This window comes from Malus sylvestris, chromosome 16 (genome assembly GCF_916048215.2).
Source record: "Malus sylvestris chromosome 16, drMalSylv7.2, whole genome shotgun sequence".
Lineage (NCBI taxonomy): Eukaryota > Viridiplantae > Streptophyta > Magnoliopsida > Rosales > Rosaceae > Malus > Malus sylvestris.
In genome coordinates this window covers 2,665,168-2,684,844 of record NC_062275.1, presented here as the reverse complement: position 1 = coordinate 2,684,844, position 19,677 = coordinate 2,665,168, and the positions used below count along the sequence as shown (strand labels likewise).

Below are 19,677 nucleotides of genomic sequence, written 5' to 3'. Positions count from 1 at the left end.
TCATGTCTCTCTAGGACTTGTTGCCCCTTCCCCAAATTGGTGGCCGGCTTGGGCCGTGGCAGGGGACCGAGTCTCTCAGAAATCCTTGGGTCATTAATCTTTGAGCTTATATGGATGGAATTCTCTCGACGTTGCTTCAGGAAATCCCGACAATCGCGAAAGACGGCTTTCGATCCTTCTGCCCCTTCAGCAAAGAGGTGTCTCCCTCCACTTCTCATGGTTCGGGTCGAAGCAACTGGGTTAAGAGAAGCCTCATGTTGATTATCAAGTCGAGGGGTAATCTGTTCCCTATCAGGGATATCTATGTCGAATGCATGTGACCCTCCATGTTGGAGGGCACCCAGTTGATGGTTGACTTCCACGGGGGCAACAAGCTCGCGTGTCTGAGCTTGCCTAGCTTCGTGGAGTGTCTCGAAGAGCTTCTCATATTGCTCCTGGAGGACCTCATTCCTCATTGCTATCTTGTTGTTCTGAGCTTCCAACTCATCGACTTTAGCTTGAAGAAGAACTCGTTTTCCTTCCTTCTTTCGTTGTTTCGCACTATGTGCAAGGGGGGTGTCATTCTGTGTGCTGTGGCTTCCTTCGCTTCCCATGTTGGAGAGGGATGCCTGATCAAAAGAAAGTGTACGAATGATAGAAACCAGCTTGACACAGCTGAAGAGAGTAGGAATAAGTGTCGTTTCCCACAGACGGCGCCAAATGTTGATGCACAAAATCAGCGAAGACTTTGGTACAACAGAAAGTGTCAGGTTTTGTGACCTTCGCTTGGTTGCTTGGTTGCTTCAGTCACTAGTGAGGATAAGTACGTAAATGAATAGAGACAGAGAAGCAAACACAGGATGTACGTGGTTCACCCAGATTGGCTACGTCCACGGAGTAGAGGAGTTCTTATTAGTAGTGAAGGGCTTACACAAGTACAAAGGATCAAGCTCTCAATTTAGTGAGTTCTTGTGAATGATTTAACACAAAATGGCATTAGGCAATATTGTGGGGGAATGACCCCTATTTATAGAAAAACTTGTAGCTTTGTCACATTGACATGTGTCATGTTATGATTGGTTCTTGATGTCGACACGTGCTGCGCTCTGATTGGCTTCTAATCTTGACACGTGTCGAGTAGTGATTGGCCTCCTGGTCGGAGGGGAACTCTTCTGGGTCCTTGACAGTATAGCGTTGGCCGGTGCTCGGTAGTTTCGGGATTGGTCAAGTATGGTACAAACACATGTAAATCTCTTCTTGCATGTCACCATGCAAGAATGCATTTTTAATGTCAAGCTGTCTAAGTTTCCAATGGTTACTTGCTGCTAAAGCCAATACAATCCTCACAGTAGTATGTCTCACTATCGGACTAAAGGTGTCTAAGTAATCAATACCTTGCTCTAGAGAAAATCCTTGAGCCACAAGCCTTGCTCTATACTTGGAAATACTGCCATTAGGATTTTTCTTCACTTTATACACCCATTTGATGCCAACAATGGATCTGTCACTTGGAGGTGGTACCAGAACCCAAGTGCCTTGACTTCGAAGAGAATCATATTCTTCTTGCATTGCTTGCTGCCATTGTGGTAGTGAAACAGCTTTTCTAAATGTAGTTGGTTCTGAGGTATCAGTAATGGCAGAAACAAAACTATAGCCTCCACTAAAACAATCTGCTTCATTGAGCTGTGGAGATTGCAACTTAGGAAATGATGCTATAAATGCATTATAATCTCGTCTTTGAATGACACCACTTTTCAATCTTGTTACCATCTGGTGAACAGACTCATAAGTATTGATATTATCAGAGATATATGTGTTAATGGATGACTCATTTTGTGATGAAAATGGCAAGATTACCTAAAGTTGTGAATCTGTGTGGACATGCAACAATGATGATGTACCAGAGTGATGATGAGGGAAATATGGCTCTTGATCTTGCTGTGAAACCAAAACTGACTCCCTTGAGTCTCTTGATTGTGACTCATTAGCATTATTCATAACTGGTGCAGACAAGCTTGGAGTTGAATATCGTATCTCAGCATTACTTGTAACAGATGACACTGAATTGCCTTCTTCTTGAATACCATAATCATCATGATGTACATTGTGAGAATCTGAAACTGGAATAGGCATTCGAATAGCTATATACTTTTGATGAGACTTTTGGGAAACCCCTGAATTAACACATTTGGTACCATAAGCTAGTTTAAAAGGATAAACATCCTCATCATGTATAACATGCCTTGAAATAATGAACTTCCTGCTATGAATATCATAACATATCACTCATTTGAATCTCATTGCAAATCCAAGAAAAACAAACTGACTTGATCTAGCTTGCAGCTTATTTTGGTTATAAGGTCTGAGATATGTATATATTGTTGTCCCAAACACTTTAAGATTGTGTATTGCAGCATTGTCACCAAATTAAATCTGATAAGGTGACTTGTTATCCAAACCTTTGCATGGCATCCTATTTATTAGGAACGCAACATATGAACAAGCATGATACCAAAACACAGTAGGAATTGAAGCTTCTGTCATCAAACTCAAAGCAGTTTCAACTAAATGCCTATGCTTTCTTTCTACAATGCCATTCTGTTGAGGTGTATAAGGACACGAAATTTGGTGCACAATACCTTTTTGATCCAAAAAACCTATCATCATACTATTTACATACTCACCACTACCATCAGTTTGCAAACATTTAATTAAACTGTTAAACTGAGTCTGAACAAAAGCATAAAAGTTGGCAAAAATCTGAAACACATATGATTTATTTATCATTGGAAAGATCTATACAAATCTCGAGAAGTCATCTACAAAGCTGACATAATACCTATACCCTTCTATAGATCTCTGTGGAGATGGTCCCTAAACATCTGAATGTATCTTTTCAAATTTATGTGTTGCTCTAACTTGTTTTACAGAAAAAAGGTAGTCTACACATTTTTCCTAAAATACTTATATATTTGCACTGATATATTTGCACTGATATATTTGCACTCTTCAACATTGTAGACAGTACTTCTTCAGTTAGATGTCTCAATCTCTTATGTCATATTGAACTTGTCACCTTCTTTCCAAGAAATGCTCCACAGTGCTCCAACTTTGCAGCAAATGAACCCTTAAAAACAGATACTGGTATCTTGAACAATTCCCCATCATCACTCTTTCCTTGGTACAAAATCACTCGAGTTGCCTTGTCTTGTATAAAGAACACCAAATCATCACAAATAAACCAACATTCATTATCTCTACATAATTTCTTAACTAATAACAGATTCATGGCAATAAGTGGAACATGTAACACATGATTTAGCACAAAGGTATGAATATCAGTAACAAGTTCAGAAGCACCAATATTCTTAACAGTCAAACCTTCTTCATTGCCTATGGTGATTTTAGATTCACCATTGTAAGGAGTGGCCTGATTAAGATGTTCAAGGTGAGCTGTCATATGATGAGTATCGCCTGTGTCAACCACCCAACTATCAGCATTAGAGAAACCATGGACATTCGGACTTGCTTGTGTCACATTTGATGTTTGAGCTGCCATTCCCACATGTGTTGGATTCAATGATTGTGGTGGAGGAGGTCATTGATAAGAGTAATTATTCCTATGATAGCACTGTATAGCTGTATGACCCTTCTTACCACATATTTGATAGAAAATTAGACCTTTAAAATTTCCTTGAGCACTATCTATCCTATAATAGCAATTTGGTGCAGTGCGACCTCTTCTTGAACAAATTTGACATTCTAGAGATATGCCATATTTGTAGTTTTTATTGCCATGCCAACTGCTTCCTTGGTTAAATCCACTTCCACCTGAAAAATTGCTGGAACTACCATAAGACCCTTTTTTATTGCCAACAGATCCATTGAAGCCACTTGAACCATTAGAGTCACTGAAACCATAAAACCTATTCCCAAAGTTAGAATAAGATCTTGAATTATTGTTATTACCATTGTTTCTCCTATTACTGTTGAAATTCGACCTATGTTGAAAAGATCTTCCACCACTTCCAACAAAACCTGAACCCCCATTAAAACTGCCTTGACCGTTAAACTTCTATGAATTCGAACTTTCACCTTGTTCAAAATCTAATAGCTTCCGTGACCTCATTGTCCATTTGGCAAATCACCATTAACATACATTGTCGACATGGTTCCCTCAAGATTATTCATTCTTGTTTCAAGAGAGCCCTCAACTCCAATTAACTGACCCCTAAAGTCCTTTAGAGATATAAATGTGTCCCTAGCAAGAATTATAGTCTTGATGACTTCAAACTCTGGTGGCAGTCTAAAAAGCACAGCAATCATCAAATCATTATCAGTTATCTTCTCCCTTGCAGTCACAAGTTGATCTTTAATAGCCTTCAGCCTGAACAAGAATTTATCAACTGAATCAGACCCTTTTTGCGCAGTGTGAAACTCAGTTTTCAACTGATTGACCCTCACAACAGAAATTGAGGCAAATCGTTCTTGTAACTTCTCCCAAGCCTCTTGTGCAGTCTTGCACCCTATCACATGATCCATCACTTCATCACTTAATGTAGCAATGAGTAAACTCAGTAATGCCAAATCTTGCTGAATCCACTGTTTGTAAGCTTGAGAAATCTCCTTTGTAACACCACCTTCAGGCGTAATACAATACTTCAGAGGACATTGTGATTCCCCATTGAAAAAATCAAACAGATCATACCCACGAAGAACAGATGAAAACTGATAACTCCGTTTCACAAAATTATCCTCAGGCAATTTTACAGTAATCATACCAAGCAGACCTTCAATCTTGACTGAATTTATAGCCATTATCAGACACCAAGAAGAAATACAAATGCAGTACTTGAAATTCTTGATTAACACACCCCAACTTTTGAATCTTGATATACAATTCTCATTTCTGGCTTCGGCCTTCTATGAAGTAAGAAATTCAATAGACAACAAACTTTTCATTCTTCCAATCTTTTAATTCTTCAGCAATCAACAATCTTTCAACCGAACTTCTTCGTAAACAATAACCAACATCGTATGCACCCAACAATATTTCACATTCACACCAAGTAATTCATATATTTTCACTGAAACATTTTATCAAACAGTTCATCTGCAAGCTTCAAAACAAAAAAAAAAGCAAGGATCGAGAATACCAGAAAGCCGAACCCCTGAAACACAATGAAAATTCCAAGAGAAATGCAGAAATTCTTCACAATCGCACCTCCTGATGCCAAAATATCAGCAGAAGAGCCCAAAAAAAATCAACTTGGGCGAATGATACCATGATAACAAACCACTAATAATGCCTTCGAAGAACTCACAAAAAGATTCAGAGATCAAAGAGAGAAAGATAGGAAGAAAGATAGAGAGAAAGAATGAAGAGAGAAACTGTATTGATTTGTGAATTGTCCTTACTAAATTACAATATCTGTTATTCAGCTATTTATACACGAAATACAATCTTAGCTAGTAAGCTATTCATGTAACTAACTAACTAATATAAGCTGACTTGGCAGTCCATCTAACCCTTGAATGCTGTAATGAGTTGGCAGTCCATCTAACCATTGATTTATGACAAGGGACATGACAATTGTTTACGTTGCTTTTAAGTGCATCGCATTTACCACGTTCAGCTGAGAGTAAAAGATTTTAATTGGGGGAGCAACGGGAATCAAGCCATGTTACAATGTCATCAAGAACAGTGAAAATTCTGTCATCGGGCTCCCCTTGAAGAATGCAGTGAAAACCATCCGGATAGAGCTTCAAAGTTTTATCCTTGCTAGATGCCTTCTCGTAAAGCAACCGGCTCACCAGAGGATCCGTCACCTTATCTTCTGCTCCATGAAGAATTAGAACCGGGCCCGAAACCTGCAAATGTGTGTCAACGTCACAAAAGGAAAAGCACTTTGCAGAGAAGCTGAAATGGCAAGTTGGCAACTGACCTTATCCAACTGCGTTTCGATATCACTTGTGGCCTTCAGAAGTTCCACAGCTGTTCTTGATCGCATGTTGTCCTTGTAAGAAATCACATTGTAACCGGCCTGCGGAGAGAAATTTAGCATCACAGTTTAATATTGTTACAGCTTTAAATGATGAACCGATTGTCGCAACCATGCGAATAATGTAGCACAAAAGATTAACCTAGAACAGCATGTGTACAGAGTCCAATTAAATTGCAAAGTGCACTAAAGGACTAACCGTTTTTCTGTTCTTCGGATCTCTGTAGCTTAGCTCGGATGTATCTTTCTGCGGGAAGAGTTTCGCCTCAGGCAAAACTTCAGACATCAGGGCTAATAGCTTCAGTACTATTGCCGGAGGCATCACGTCTTCCGCAATCTTCACAACTCAGAGTCGACGAAGGAATTTTCAGTTGGTGATTATAGAATGCAATAGTCTAATATAAAACTACATGGATAGGAATTATGGCCATAAGCGCCGTTGAAGTTTTGTTCAAAATTCAAGTGGTTCCTGAAACAAATAAAATTATTGACGTGATTCTTGAATGAGCACCTACTAGGTGCTTATCCAGAAAGCGTTTATACGAAACCATAAGCGCTTTCAAGTATTTCTTTTACCCATCTGAAACAGTCCCAAACAGATCAGTTAAACAACCAAATTAGAGAAAGGGAGCTTACTTTGCACATTGGAGCTACAAGGATTACTCCATCCCATTTGTCCGGCTCCTTAAGATTTATCTTGAGACTCACGGCTCCTCCCATGGATTCTCCCATTACAAAGAATGGCAGGCCTTTCACTTCAGATCTTCCTGGAGTTGCAATCAATTCAAAGAAATTAGCAAAGACTATATTGTGAAGAATGTCACTGGAATCTAAATTAAGCAATTTCATACCTTTGACATCAGTAAACTGTTCGATTACATCGCCGACTAATTCATCAAAGTTTGGGATGTAGCCATGCAATCCTTCAGAAAGACCGAAACCCGGATAGTCCACGGCGTATATAGCGTATCCGGATGCAGCAATTCGCTTGGCGATACCTAACAATCCAAAATTTTGAAGCATACCATGTGTGGAACTTCTTAAGTTTAAGCAATGCATTGGCTAAAGATTTGAACTTGGGTTATGTATAAAACAGGGGAAGGAGCAGAGATGCCAACCTCCAAAGAAAAATGTGCAAGTACTACCATAGCCATGGCAGAAGCATAAAGCACCTTTGATTCGATCACCAACTTTTGGCAACCAGCTTTTGCAGAAAATCTCCATACCCCTTGAATTCCTTCCATACCACTAAATTGCCCATGTCAAATTCTAACACCGTCATTATTAAAGAATCAATGAAAGTAAACAATTTGTTACAGACGCGAGCGTAACAAAATTGGCTAGAGTGAACACGCTTCTCTATCCTTCCAAGTTCGAATCCCCCGCTCGTGGAGTTTAAATAGTTTAAAGAAAAATATCACTCGTGCAAAATAGATATAAAATAATAACATAAACATTTTGCTTGTTACCTCCTCTGTTCTGATGCCACCATGATCCATCTGAAGAAAAAGAACAGATTATGAGCGAGTCCATAACTACCATGAAATTGAAACTTGAATTGAATTGAACGAACCTTGAACAAGCAATGATCAAGTTGCTGATGCACGTCGATGAATGCCGACCGGACTTGTCTTCGAGCCGGCGCATGGTCTAGATTCTGCGAAGCTATGGCGCACATCTCTTGACTTAACCCTTCCGTTGGCAACCGTTTCCCGGCAGTAACTCTGAAGTGAGTTTTTGGGGTTTTCGGATACGACTTTGATGGGAGGAAAGAGGGTAGGTGCTTCTTTTGTGGTTGTTTGCTCGGAGAGCTTGATTTCCGGTGAAACGGAGGGCGGGTTGGTGGTCGGAAAGTCGGAGTAGGTGACAGGATCATGGCCGTAAAGATTGGACTGGCTTTTGGAAAGTTAAGTGGATTCAACGTTTGATATTCAAAAGTTCTTTGCTTTTTGGCAAACTCAAAGAAAACGTGTAGATTTATAATCGCCTTAATTATCGATTTATCCTCTAAAATGTAATATTTTTTCTAATTTGTCAATTAGTTGACCGGAGATTTGATTATTGGTATGGGGAATGCTAGCTATATTTTATATTTGTCTTTCCTTATCTATTTTTCTCCCTCACAAACAAGTTATAAGTTACATAGTGTCAACTGATGAGTGAAAAAAAATAAATAGGGAAAGGCAAATAAGGAAAGTAGGTAACATACGTCGTATTAGTCTAACTTCCTCAATTTCGATTTGGTAGGTAGTCCAGAGGTCGAAATAGACTTTAGTGAGCAATCAAAGACGATCTTGGCAATACCCGTGGACAAAGGAGCTACTTTCAACAAATCAATATAAGGGCAAATCTTCCTTAACCCACATGTAACTCAATTTTGTATTTTGTTTCTCGCTTTGGTTTATTCTGATAAGTTTTGCTCTAATCCTTAAATGAAAGACATCATGAGACTAAAAATTATATGAAGTTTTAAAGGACTTGACGAAAATGCTAAAAATCATCTGAATATGTACTGAACTTTCTAGAGATTGAGCATGGAGCCAAGGTGAAAACCAAAAAAAAAATTATATAAAATTGTATAATTATAGCGTCTCTTGCATTGACGTGGTATCACATGAGACCATAATATAGAGAAGTTTCATATTTTTATGAAAAATGTCCTAAACATTACTTAATCTGATCGCCTCAACACAAGTTTTTATCTTGAGAACGAGGATAAAGGAAACATTACCCTAGTTTCATTTACTTAATATCATATTCCTTTTAACAAGGGTAAATGGAAATTAGAGCTCTATTTCATTAATCTATTTGTGTTGGATACAAGAATTTAAATCTTCAAACTATTTGCGGAGATCACCTTGGGTCCATATGCTAGTTTGGCTTTCGGCTTAAATGGGTCAGTGTGGGATCCAACTCATATGACATGGGTCTGTGGCAGCATATTGGGCAAAAAGGCTAAAGCCCAATTTTCCCTCTTAAACTCATCTTCCTTTTCAAAGTATTGGTGTTGACACTCAAAAGGTGTTATCGGCTTATTTGGAAAAACTTTTAAAATAACTGAAAGTGTTTTAGAATTAATTCTTAATAAAAATACAAGTAAATCTTGAAAAAAACGTTTGAAGTGCTTCCTGCAAAAAACACATAAGCGTGCTTCTTGCAGGAAGCAATTCAAGTGCTTTTGGAACAAAAAAAATATTTTCTCTATAAGCGTTTTCAATCATTTTAAAAGTATTTCTAAACGAGCTATCCTGCAAATTTACGTTGTGTTTGTATAAAAGTAAAGTGCACAACGACGTTCTTTGAGAGCCGTTTACAAATCTCTTCTTGTTATCATTTTTTTTATGTAATTGTGATTAAAAATCTGAATCGGTACACAGAAATAGAGGCACTCTACAAACAATTGAAAAGCCATATTCCATTTGACGTTTTGTGGTTCCATTCAACAGCTCTTGAACTGAAAACCTAGGTTGTCCCCAAATATTTAAATATTAACATTAAACCAAACCCCTCTTCCAAACTTCTTAAACTAGCCTTAAATTCTTTGTTTGTATTATGTTCATCTTTAAAAAAATGATTTAATTATCTAACCTTCTCTTAAAAGAAAAACCAAACACAACACTTCATCATGATAAGTGCGTCTAGATGACCAACAAATGCAGTGTCGTGTTAAGCCAAGTGGACAAAAAATAATCTAACCAAGTTTGTGTAATTAAAAAAAACATAATCCATGTCGTTCACAAAAAAAAAGTACAATTCGTGTCATTTTTTGTTTTTGTTTCTATAGCTTTTATCACGTAATCTAGTTTTTGTCTCGTTCATCTTATTACTTGTATTAATTTAAGGGGTGTGATTAGGAGTTGATGAACATAAGTCCCTTATTTTTATTTTTATAAACAAATAATATTATCTACATTAAGATGTAGGGGAGTGGGCAAAGTCTCACAATGGGTCAACCATTATAATGTGGTTCGAATTCGTCTTGACGAGAATCGACCTTAAGACATCTCACTTACAAGTGAAGAGGAATATCATTATACTGTAGTACTAAGTGGTGATGAACAAATGTTTTTAGTACTAGTCAACTTGTCCCTCGCAAGACTATTCTATTTACCCTTAATTTTTGTGTATAGTCCTCTCGCGTGTGTTATCGGTTGTATACAACTATATCTTGTTAGGTTACAATATAGTTGAGGGACCCTAATTAGGCTTCATTAGGATAAAATAAATGACATATCAATTTACATTAAGTGCTGTAGTTTAGGGATCGTAGAATCCTCATTTGTCATTGACTTTGACTTGGCTTCTTGATTAAGAGTATATGGGAAGAAAGTTGGGGTTTTTATAAAACTGGCTAATTGGTAATATAGTAGTTCGACTTCTTATAAGCCTTTATTAGGTTTTTCTCCGCATTGAGGTTGGACTCTTTCACCTTCACATCCTCACACGGCTCTTCATGTATGCTAGATTTTCAAGCCAAACAAGTAAACAACACAAATTGGATGCGTGGAACATGTGTGGCAATTGAGATGCACACCATGAAGAAGTTGGATACCACGATAAAACTAATTGGGGAGTATCACAACTCCTTATAAACCCTTGTTAGGTTTCTCATCATTTTCTGGAATGTGAACACAGAACATTGATCGATCATCTTCAAAGTTTAGGAAGTGGTTACGATCGAACTCCATTTTTTGGTGTCGGACTTTTTACAATGCGCATAGAAGACAAGTATATGAATCGATTTGGTGAATTAGTTTTCAACTTGAAAAAGCATTCAACAGTAGTCAACAGTTGGAAAATCGTTAGCCGATCACTGGGATTCTCGTTTCCATATTCATATCCAGAGAAGTAGCTGTGATGTAATTTGATGATGATGGGGTTGGGTGCTCTATTACTAATGGAAGTTCAATGCATGATTAAATTAAAAGCCCAAAAAAATTTTTTATAGCTTCTATCATGTAACCTAGTGTATGTGTCATTGTGTCTCTTTCATCTTGCATGTAGATTTATTAGTGTATTAATTTAATGGGTGTGATTAAGAGTTGATGAACAGATGTCTTTTAGTAGCAGTCAGCTTGTGACTCGCAAGAGCACTCTATTGATCTTTAATTTTTATGTATAGTTCTCTCGTGTGTTATTAGTTGTGTACGACTATATCTCGTGTATAAAATAATGAGAAATATACATACATACATACATACATATATATATATATATATATATATATATATATATATTTGACGTTGATTTCATTCATCAATAGAGTTTACAATATATATTTACATCTAGGCTTCATTACGATATAATCAATGACATCAATTTAGTTACACTAGTGATCCACGTGATGTGGCAACACAAATTAAATGACGTGGAGTATATGTGGTCATTCGGCTTCACAAGTGGCCAAACATTCTCTGATACCATAAAAAAAAAAGGTTCAACCATAAAATTAATTGACAACATAAAATATCTCAACTGCTTATAAACCTTTACTAAGTTGCTCTTTTCGATATTATTTTCTGGAATGTGAACACAGAACATTGATCGATCATTTTCAGAGTTTAGGAAGTGATTCCGAGCGAACTCCATGTTTAGTTTCGGACTTTTTACAATGCGAAAAGAAGATAAGTATATGAATCGATCGATTTGGTGAATCAGTTTTCAACTAGAAAAAGCATTCAACAGTCAACAGTTGGAAAATCGTTGCCCGATCACTGGGATTTTTGTTTCTCATTTTCATATCCAGAGAAGTAGCTGTGATGTAATTTTATGATTATGGGGTTGGGTGCTCTTTTACTAATGGAAGTTCAAAGCATGATTAAATTAAACTTCACACGAGATTAAAGAGTAGTATAGGGTTTAGGGTTACAGACTTACAGTACTACTGCTGTGGAGAATGAGATTAATTAGGAGTAGCTAATTATCAAATTACTTATTAAGTAAATCTACTTAAGCTTGATCAGCAAGCGTGCGTACGGTTATTCTTTGAACCGCGCGTAGCATGTGGCCCATTGGCTGCTTGATGAACTGCATGCACGCGCATATTTGGAAACAAACTGAACACAAACCCTACTTAATTAGTATTCAAATTAAGCCTAATAAAACGACTGACCAAGATTAAACCCCACTGCATCGAATCTTATAGGGGCCATAATCCAATCCCAGATGATTCTTTTTCAGCTTATAGTCAAAAGGATATTCAGTAGTACATATTGTAAATCAACGATAAAGACTGACGCCGATTGAAAGGCCGAGGTCGTTATTGTCAGAGGATCCCTTCAAGCTTAAATTCTTTGCCTTCTTAGATTAAAGTTGCCGGTTGCTGCATCAGCTGGGTCACATTCCTTGCTGTCACAATCGTTCATTGTACCCATCTTTTAGCATCAATGTGGCTTAACATATTTGAAAAACGAGTAAGCGGTTCATTTAACCACATAAATATTTCAATAATTAACTGCACAACACACACGTCACAAAAAGGCTTCCAGTGGCAGTAGAAGTGAAACCACACAATCCAAGTCAGGTAAAAAATGAAACCGCCTGATATAATTCATATTTAATTTTGTTCAATGTGGAATTGTTGTGTTCTTCAACAGCAATTGGTCAATGTCATCGTTTCTGGGATCCTCTAATTGCAGTTTCATTAGTTGGAAATATTTATACCATGGTGGGTAAGGGGGAGTGCGTTCAATACAGGTAATGATGCTGATGTTGATTATTCGAGCTTTTAATCCCACCTTTTCAACATCGGCCGACTCTTAAATTCAAGTTTTACATCGTGGAACACTTTATGCACGATTTGAAAGAATTTCTAATCATCTTTTACAATTTTCTTCATGCACGAGTCATATGTCTTGTCTTTCATCATCGTCGTCATCGACGACTTGCTTGTTATTGGTTTTGGCTTTGCAGAATTCAACCCTGGCGCGGCAACACCAACCTCACTCAGTGAGACAGGATTCACCGACTCACAGAATCATCAAAATCTGTTGCATAATAACCAAGAAACTATCCTAGAAATTACGACTTCATACTTTTATAGTGCTCCCTTGAACTTGCATATATATTAGCATATTACCGACTTATTTCTATTGTCATTTTAAGAATATAAGTACTGTCTATTTTAGTATCGAATTTCTTTATTATAACTTCTTAGCTTTTTTACCAAAATTATCTATGAAATTAGCATAACTTTTCATTTTAGTCTCTGACAACAAAAATCGAAAGAAGTGGTCATGAGTTTATCTACCATAAATTAGTTTTGTCCTTTAGTGAAAATATGTCAATATCCTCATTAAATTGTCACGTGAACGACCACGTGACCACCTTTTAAGGGATATTTTTGTCAAACCAACCTCTCAACTTATCGAGAATATTGATAGATTTTTTACGAAAGAACTAAAATGATTTAGGATGGACAAACTCATGGACCACTTCTATTAATTTTCATTATTAAAATCAACGTAAGAAGTTATGTCAGTCTCATAAAATAGCTAAAAACCCTACTTTTTCAGTTCTGTTGTGACACACGCTTATTGAATAGTTGTGGAACTAAGATTCTGTTTTCGCTACAAGATAAAATATCTTCACAACATCATCCTTGAGAATGAAAGCAACTGCAACAATTGTAATGTACATAACCCAATTATTTTTTAGATCGAATATGTATTGACAATATACTGATTATTGTCAATTGTATGGCACTCCCACAACGCTGGCACATGAGAAAATTGAAGTTCTTTCATAAAATTGCTTCATAAATAATCTAATTATACGAAAAACATGAACTTCTTTCTATTTTTTTAAATAAATCATTGTGGATTGCACTCGTCACATGCAAATACAATTTCTCTCTTATATTTTGCCACAAAAGACAGCATAATAATGCTTTCTTTGTCACCAATAACAACACCTTTTACAAAATACGCGTATTTTGTACTATGCATATAATTAATTACCAACATAACCCTAATTAGAAACAAGATCAATTGATGAAAACACAACTAGTGTTGCATTACTTGAAAGGATGTTGAAATGCAAAACAAGCAAATTAAAACAGGGACAAACATAAAAACAAGTATGTAACCATGTATTGCAACACAAACCACTTAACAAACATATATGGCCATGTGAGAGAGACTCACAGACGCCAACTCCATAGCCAAAACTGAAGAGCAAGCTACCTAATCCCTCATTTTTGCCAGTTCGCCACCAATGACCAATCGCCACGCTTATCCTTAATCAAAGCCCACGTACGCTTCGTTACCACCCTAAATATGCCATGCCATCTATTCTTATTCCTTCCCTCAACAGACGTCGCATGAACTACTTATTTATCCAAGCAGGGCGTCATCGTCTCGGCATGGCCTCAGCATTTTATAATGTTTCCCGATTGTATATGTGTGCGTGTGTGCGCGCTTGTCCAATTAATCTTGTTTTGCATCCTTAATACAATAATTGTCTAAGATAGATGTAGGTATTATCTATATAAGTATAATGCTAAACAAGATTAATTAAACTCGGCGGCAAACGTATTGCTACCAAACCAATTGTAAGCATGAAACTAAAATAACACAACTGGATATATACTAGTGTGACAGTGCTATTTGCCAATATATAATACACTTCAAAAATAGTTAGCAACCTATTTTAGGTCTTTTTTTTTTTTTTTTTTTTTGAAGACGATGGAGAATACAATTTTTTTGAAGACGATGGAGAATACAATTTTTTTGAAGACGATGGAGAATACAACTTACTTGGCAAACACTAAAGGGGTTATATAAATATGCACGCGAGAATATTTGGAGAAGTCCTATTAATTGCTATCTTGCTATACATAAATTGAAGAAAATTCACCACGAATGAACATGGATTTTGAGTACAAATCACTCGTCTCAATTCTCAAACATGAAACATTATGCATCAAGGAAGGTGTTTGATATCCATATATTATATATATTTCATACCTCGATATTGGAGTTGAAGATTTGAGTAGAGTACGTTACACAATATAATTAAGTATCGAACTTGTCATCCATATATAGCCTCCTCCGTCTCTTACAATTTTTCGCTGCATTTGATATTATTATTTTTGTAGTTTCAAATCTTTGTGTTGTATTCCCCCACATGCCGTTTTTCTTCCAAAAACTCGTCCTCCATAGCAATATATAGAAGTCGAACCTGGGCCAACCCGCTTATAAGCATAAAAGAACATTAGTAGACCATAGTGCTAACGAGGACATCGATAAAATTTATAATAATATAATGAATACGTATAAATAACTTAAACAATGGAGGATTAAGATTTCGTCATTGATCACATATGTTAGAAAGGGAGGAGTAGAATCTCAATTTTAATATGAAACCATTTTGGCCAGCAGGTTTTGAACCCCGAATGGCATACAAAGAAAAAGCCTCTCTGTAATGTCGTGTTGTGCTTCCAATAACTGGGATTTTAAGGCATAAAAAGGTTTGGGGAGGATGCACCTGATCGTTGAAGAAAATTAATGATTACGATTGAAAGACTTAATTAAAATATGAGAGTTAAGCAAGAGACTGAATATGCAAATTCATGCATCATCCAATTTTGTCTCCAACTTAATGGTTGAATCTATGTTTTTTTAAACTTTATTTGACTTTACAATATGAGTGTATAAATATATATATATATATATATATATATATATGTCTATACTAGTTACTTGAGTATATTACATGACTTGTGTGTTTGAAAAAGGATTTTGGTTTGAATGGGATAACGATACAACTTGGCAGAAAATTTGATGTGCGTGAAAGAGAGAATCAATGAAGAATACGGATATTTGGTGCTTCTTATAAGGGAAATGCTGAGTAGACACTGTCAAAAGTATGACTTTTTATGGATTGTCTATGGATTGTCTATCGCTTTAAGTTTTTGGCACAATTGTCACATTCCGGGCTTAACTCCGTTGTAGCACGATATTGTCCGCTTTGGGCCCCAACCACGCCCTCACGGTTTTGTTTATGGGAACTCACACGAGAACTTATCAGTGGGTCATTCATCATGGAAATACTCTCGTGCGAACTCACTTAACTTCGGAGTTCCGATGGAACCCGAAGCCAGTGAGCTCCTAAAATGTCTCGTGCTAGGTAGAGATGAGAATATACATATAAGGCTTACATGATCCACTCCCCTAGATGATGTGGAACCTTACAACAATATTTTATAATGTTGACATGAAAATTAATGTTAAGCTATAAGATAGTATAGAGTCTCACTTTGAGAGAGGACACGTAGCATCCCTCTTCTTATAATGTTTGTTCTCTTTATTTATTGATTAGTTTGGTGACCTGTAGGGTTATCCCACGAAGTCATTAGAGATCGAGTCATCTAAACTACAAAGTCACCTACAAATACTCTACTCCCAATCATTTCAGATAACGCTTGCATTAATTATTTTATGTTTTAATGAAGTTACTAGCTCGCGAACCCATTTACCTATTGTCTCGTCCTTTGAGTTCCGTTTGTTTTTTAACGTCTATACTTTCAGAATTGATCTGACCCTGACGATCCTACGAAGCACAGGAATACTCGATGCTTAATCAAGGAAGAAAATATCGGTAATATCGGAATTATCGGTAGTCCAAAAACACGGAAATATCGATGGAAATATCGGGATAATATCGATATCGATAAAAATTACATGAAAACCACGGAAATTGTAAGGAAAACTTGAAAAAATTTATTGAAACTTTGCAGGATGTTTATTTAGTCAATTATCTATTAGTTTATCATAAAAAATTGGAAGGAAATGCATTGCATGATGGATTTAACATTATCAAGTTGATTATATAGCGAGCTGGCAAACATTGTGAGTGTAGAAAATATGTAGTAATTAATGAAAAAAGTTTAAACACACCATAATCATTTATATATAATGAATTAGTACAATATTTTACACTTAATAAATTGTATCATTCCTAAAAGATGTAAAAGTTGAATTATTTACCATGCTTTTCTTTTCTCACACCGTCACACACCACCTACACACACACGCACACACAGGGATCACACACGCCACCACACACGCACACACGACTTGTCTCTGGATCCTTCTCTCTTCTCCCTCTCCCTTCTCCCACAAACACACACACAGATCGACAGATCTCTCGAATTCTCGATCCTTCTCTCTTATCCCTTCTCCCATACACACGCACAGAGACCTTTCTCGATCCTTCTTCCACATGGCATTCTCTTCCTCCCTCGCCTTCCTCCTCGTCCGCGTATTCCGCCTCGTCGGCGAACCCAGGAACTCTGAGTTCTCTTGATCCTTCTCCGCCTTCCTCACCGATCCCACCGATAACAACCCCACCTCTGTCGTTGACTCCAGCGACGACCACCACGACCCCCAATCGCCCCCAAACCCCAACCTCAACCTCCACAACAACCACCCATTCTCCTCCTCCCCCCGGAGACTGCCCCGCCGGCGCCGGGCTCGCCTCCGTCTCTGTTCCACGTCTGCTTCAACCCAAGACCACGCCTGCTTCGCCGTGGGGACAGACCACGAGTTGTGGATCTACAACTGCGAGCTCGATCCGTTCTGGAGTTGTGGATCTACGCCTGCTTCAACCCAAGAGCTGCTTCAATCCGTTCTGCGAGCTCTTTCGCCGCGACTTCGACAACGGCGGGGGAATCGGCGTCGTTGAGGCGCAGATCTTGGGTTTGAGCATGGATTGCAGAGAGATCTGGGCAGCTGGGGGGACGACGCAGCCTCGGCTGCCTTTCCGACGACGAATCCACGACGACTTTTTCGATAATATCGCGATATTTTGACGATAATGAGACCGATATGTGGGAAAATATCGGAGCCTCTGAAAAACGATAATATCGGCGAAATATCGCCGATATTATCGATATTTAATACCATGTGCTTAATAGATAAGTACCATAATTGCTACTTCGGGAAAGTAAGTTCACTACCCATAAGGCCCTTTTGGATTATAAAAAAAATCCCGACCTAAACGTAAATATTTTTTTTTTTATTACATTAAATTGAATTTTGAAGCTATTCTGATTGTCGAATTCCGTAACATTTTGATTATTTATTGTCACGTCTATTTCAATCCTACATACCCACATAACACTTTGATTATTTGATACATCAGATGTGTGATGTTGAACTAGTAATAGTGAGGAGAAGGGGCATAAAATAGAGTTTGGTGAACTAGTAAAAAACATGACACAATTTTTTCCATTTAATATATTTTTCAATATTTCTAGGGGTATATATATAAACAAGAAAATGAGGGACGAGAGGGGAAAATTTGGAAATATAACCATTTGAGATACTACGTATTGAAATATAACCTACTTTTTTTTAACTCTTATATAACTAACCAAAATTGGTGTTCAAAAGACTCAATTGCCCTAGAACTAAAACATTCTCTTCAGCAACGTCTGATTATCTCTCGCGGTCATGGGACTGAATTATCAGCAGCATCCGTGGAGATGTCAGAGTCGATGCTTCACGATTCCGACGACAAAATCAAGGCCGTCGAGTATGAGGACGACGATCGAATCTCAGAATGGAAGGACCAGATCACCATAAGAGGGTCCGGATTATCCCCTCCTTCAACGTCGCCGCCGGGATGCTCGGATTCTTCTTCATCAAGTCATGAACTGGATTCTTGGGAAAATTATAGCTTTCAGTTCCCCTCTTTACCAGGCAGAAGAACACCTTCAACCAAACCTGCATCGTTGCCTTGATATGGCCTTGCTTTTAGCAGTAAACCTAATTGCTTTTGTTTCGATCTTCACTACTTAGTATTAATCACATCACTCATTAACTGATTAGCTAGTTCTTAGCTTTTATTTTATTTTATTTTTTTTGTTAGTTAATTTTGATGTTTAGGGGTGGGTATAAAAACTGTCAAACTAAAAAACCAAATCGAACCGTGACAAAAAAAAAAACCGTAAAAAACCACATTGACCAAAAATGTCAAAATCAGAACAAAAACTGAACTGAACCGTTTCGAACGGTTCCAGTTCCAATTTGGAAATATTAAGAACCGGAGAAACCGGACCGAACCACTTTTAATATAAATTATTGTTTTATTATTATTTTTATATAAATAAAATATTTTTCTAAGAAGACCATGTGCATAAGCCCAATATTTTTCTTAACTTCTCTCCCTCTCCTTTGTTGTTTTATCACTTTTCTCTCCTACATTATTTTTCTTCATTATTTTCCAGTATATTATGCATTATGTACATTTTAGTTTTAGTTTAAGATCTACACTTTGGTCTTGATATGAGCCATTTCTATCTTTTGATTTATATTTATATGCACACTTTCTATCTTCTTATCACAAATCTTGTAGATCTAGTAGTGGAAACTCAAATTTACTTGAATTTGTAGTTGAAATATGTGTTTGGTATTAGAAGTAGAAAATTAGAAAAAACATATATATACTTTTGGTTAGAACCGTAAATCGATATGAATCGACTCGAAACCATCATGAACCGAATCATACAGTTTTAGTAATAAATTTAAACGAAACTGAACCGTTGAAATTTTCCGATTCTAATTTCATTTTGAGAGTGAAACCGGGTCAAACCGGACCGTGCTCACCCCTACCGATGTTAGTCATGGAAAATTGGTGTTTCTCCTCTCCAAACCCCTCATTATCCATTTTAATTATTGAATGAGGTAGAGAT

At 37.1% G+C, this 19,677-nt stretch overlaps 1 protein-coding gene across 1 annotated transcript; it reads right to left on the bottom strand.

The window, feature by feature from the left end:
* Positions 1–5,353: 5,353 nt before the first annotated feature.
* LOC126609005 (caffeoylshikimate esterase-like) lies at positions 5,354–7,945 on the bottom strand. Its single transcript, XM_050277022.1, has 8 exons — positions 7,555–7,945; positions 7,451–7,480; positions 7,100–7,229; positions 6,833–6,979; positions 6,618–6,748; positions 6,181–6,318; positions 5,925–6,023; positions 5,354–5,850 (listed from the first exon to the last, which is right to left on the bottom strand). The coding sequence occupies exons 1-8, from the start codon at positions 7,855–7,857 to the stop codon at positions 5,632–5,634; spliced, it is 1,197 nt and encodes a 398-aa protein (XP_050132979.1). The 5' UTR covers positions 7,858–7,945; the 3' UTR covers positions 5,354–5,631.
* Positions 7,946–19,677: the final 11,732 nt, after the last annotated feature.

Coding starts and splice junctions, on each gene's coding strand:
- LOC126609005 (XM_050277022.1), bottom strand. CDS start 7,857: ATGATCCTGTCACCTACTCCGACTTTCCGACCACCAACCCGCCCTCCG. Junction 7,481..7,554: donor TTGATCATTGCTTGTTCAAG/GTTCGTTCAATT, acceptor CTTTTTCTTCAG/ATGGATCATGGTGGCATCAG. Junction 6,024..6,180: donor ATCCGAAGAACAGAAAAACG/GTTAGTCCTTTA, acceptor TTCTCTCCGCAG/GCCGGTTACAATGTGATTTC.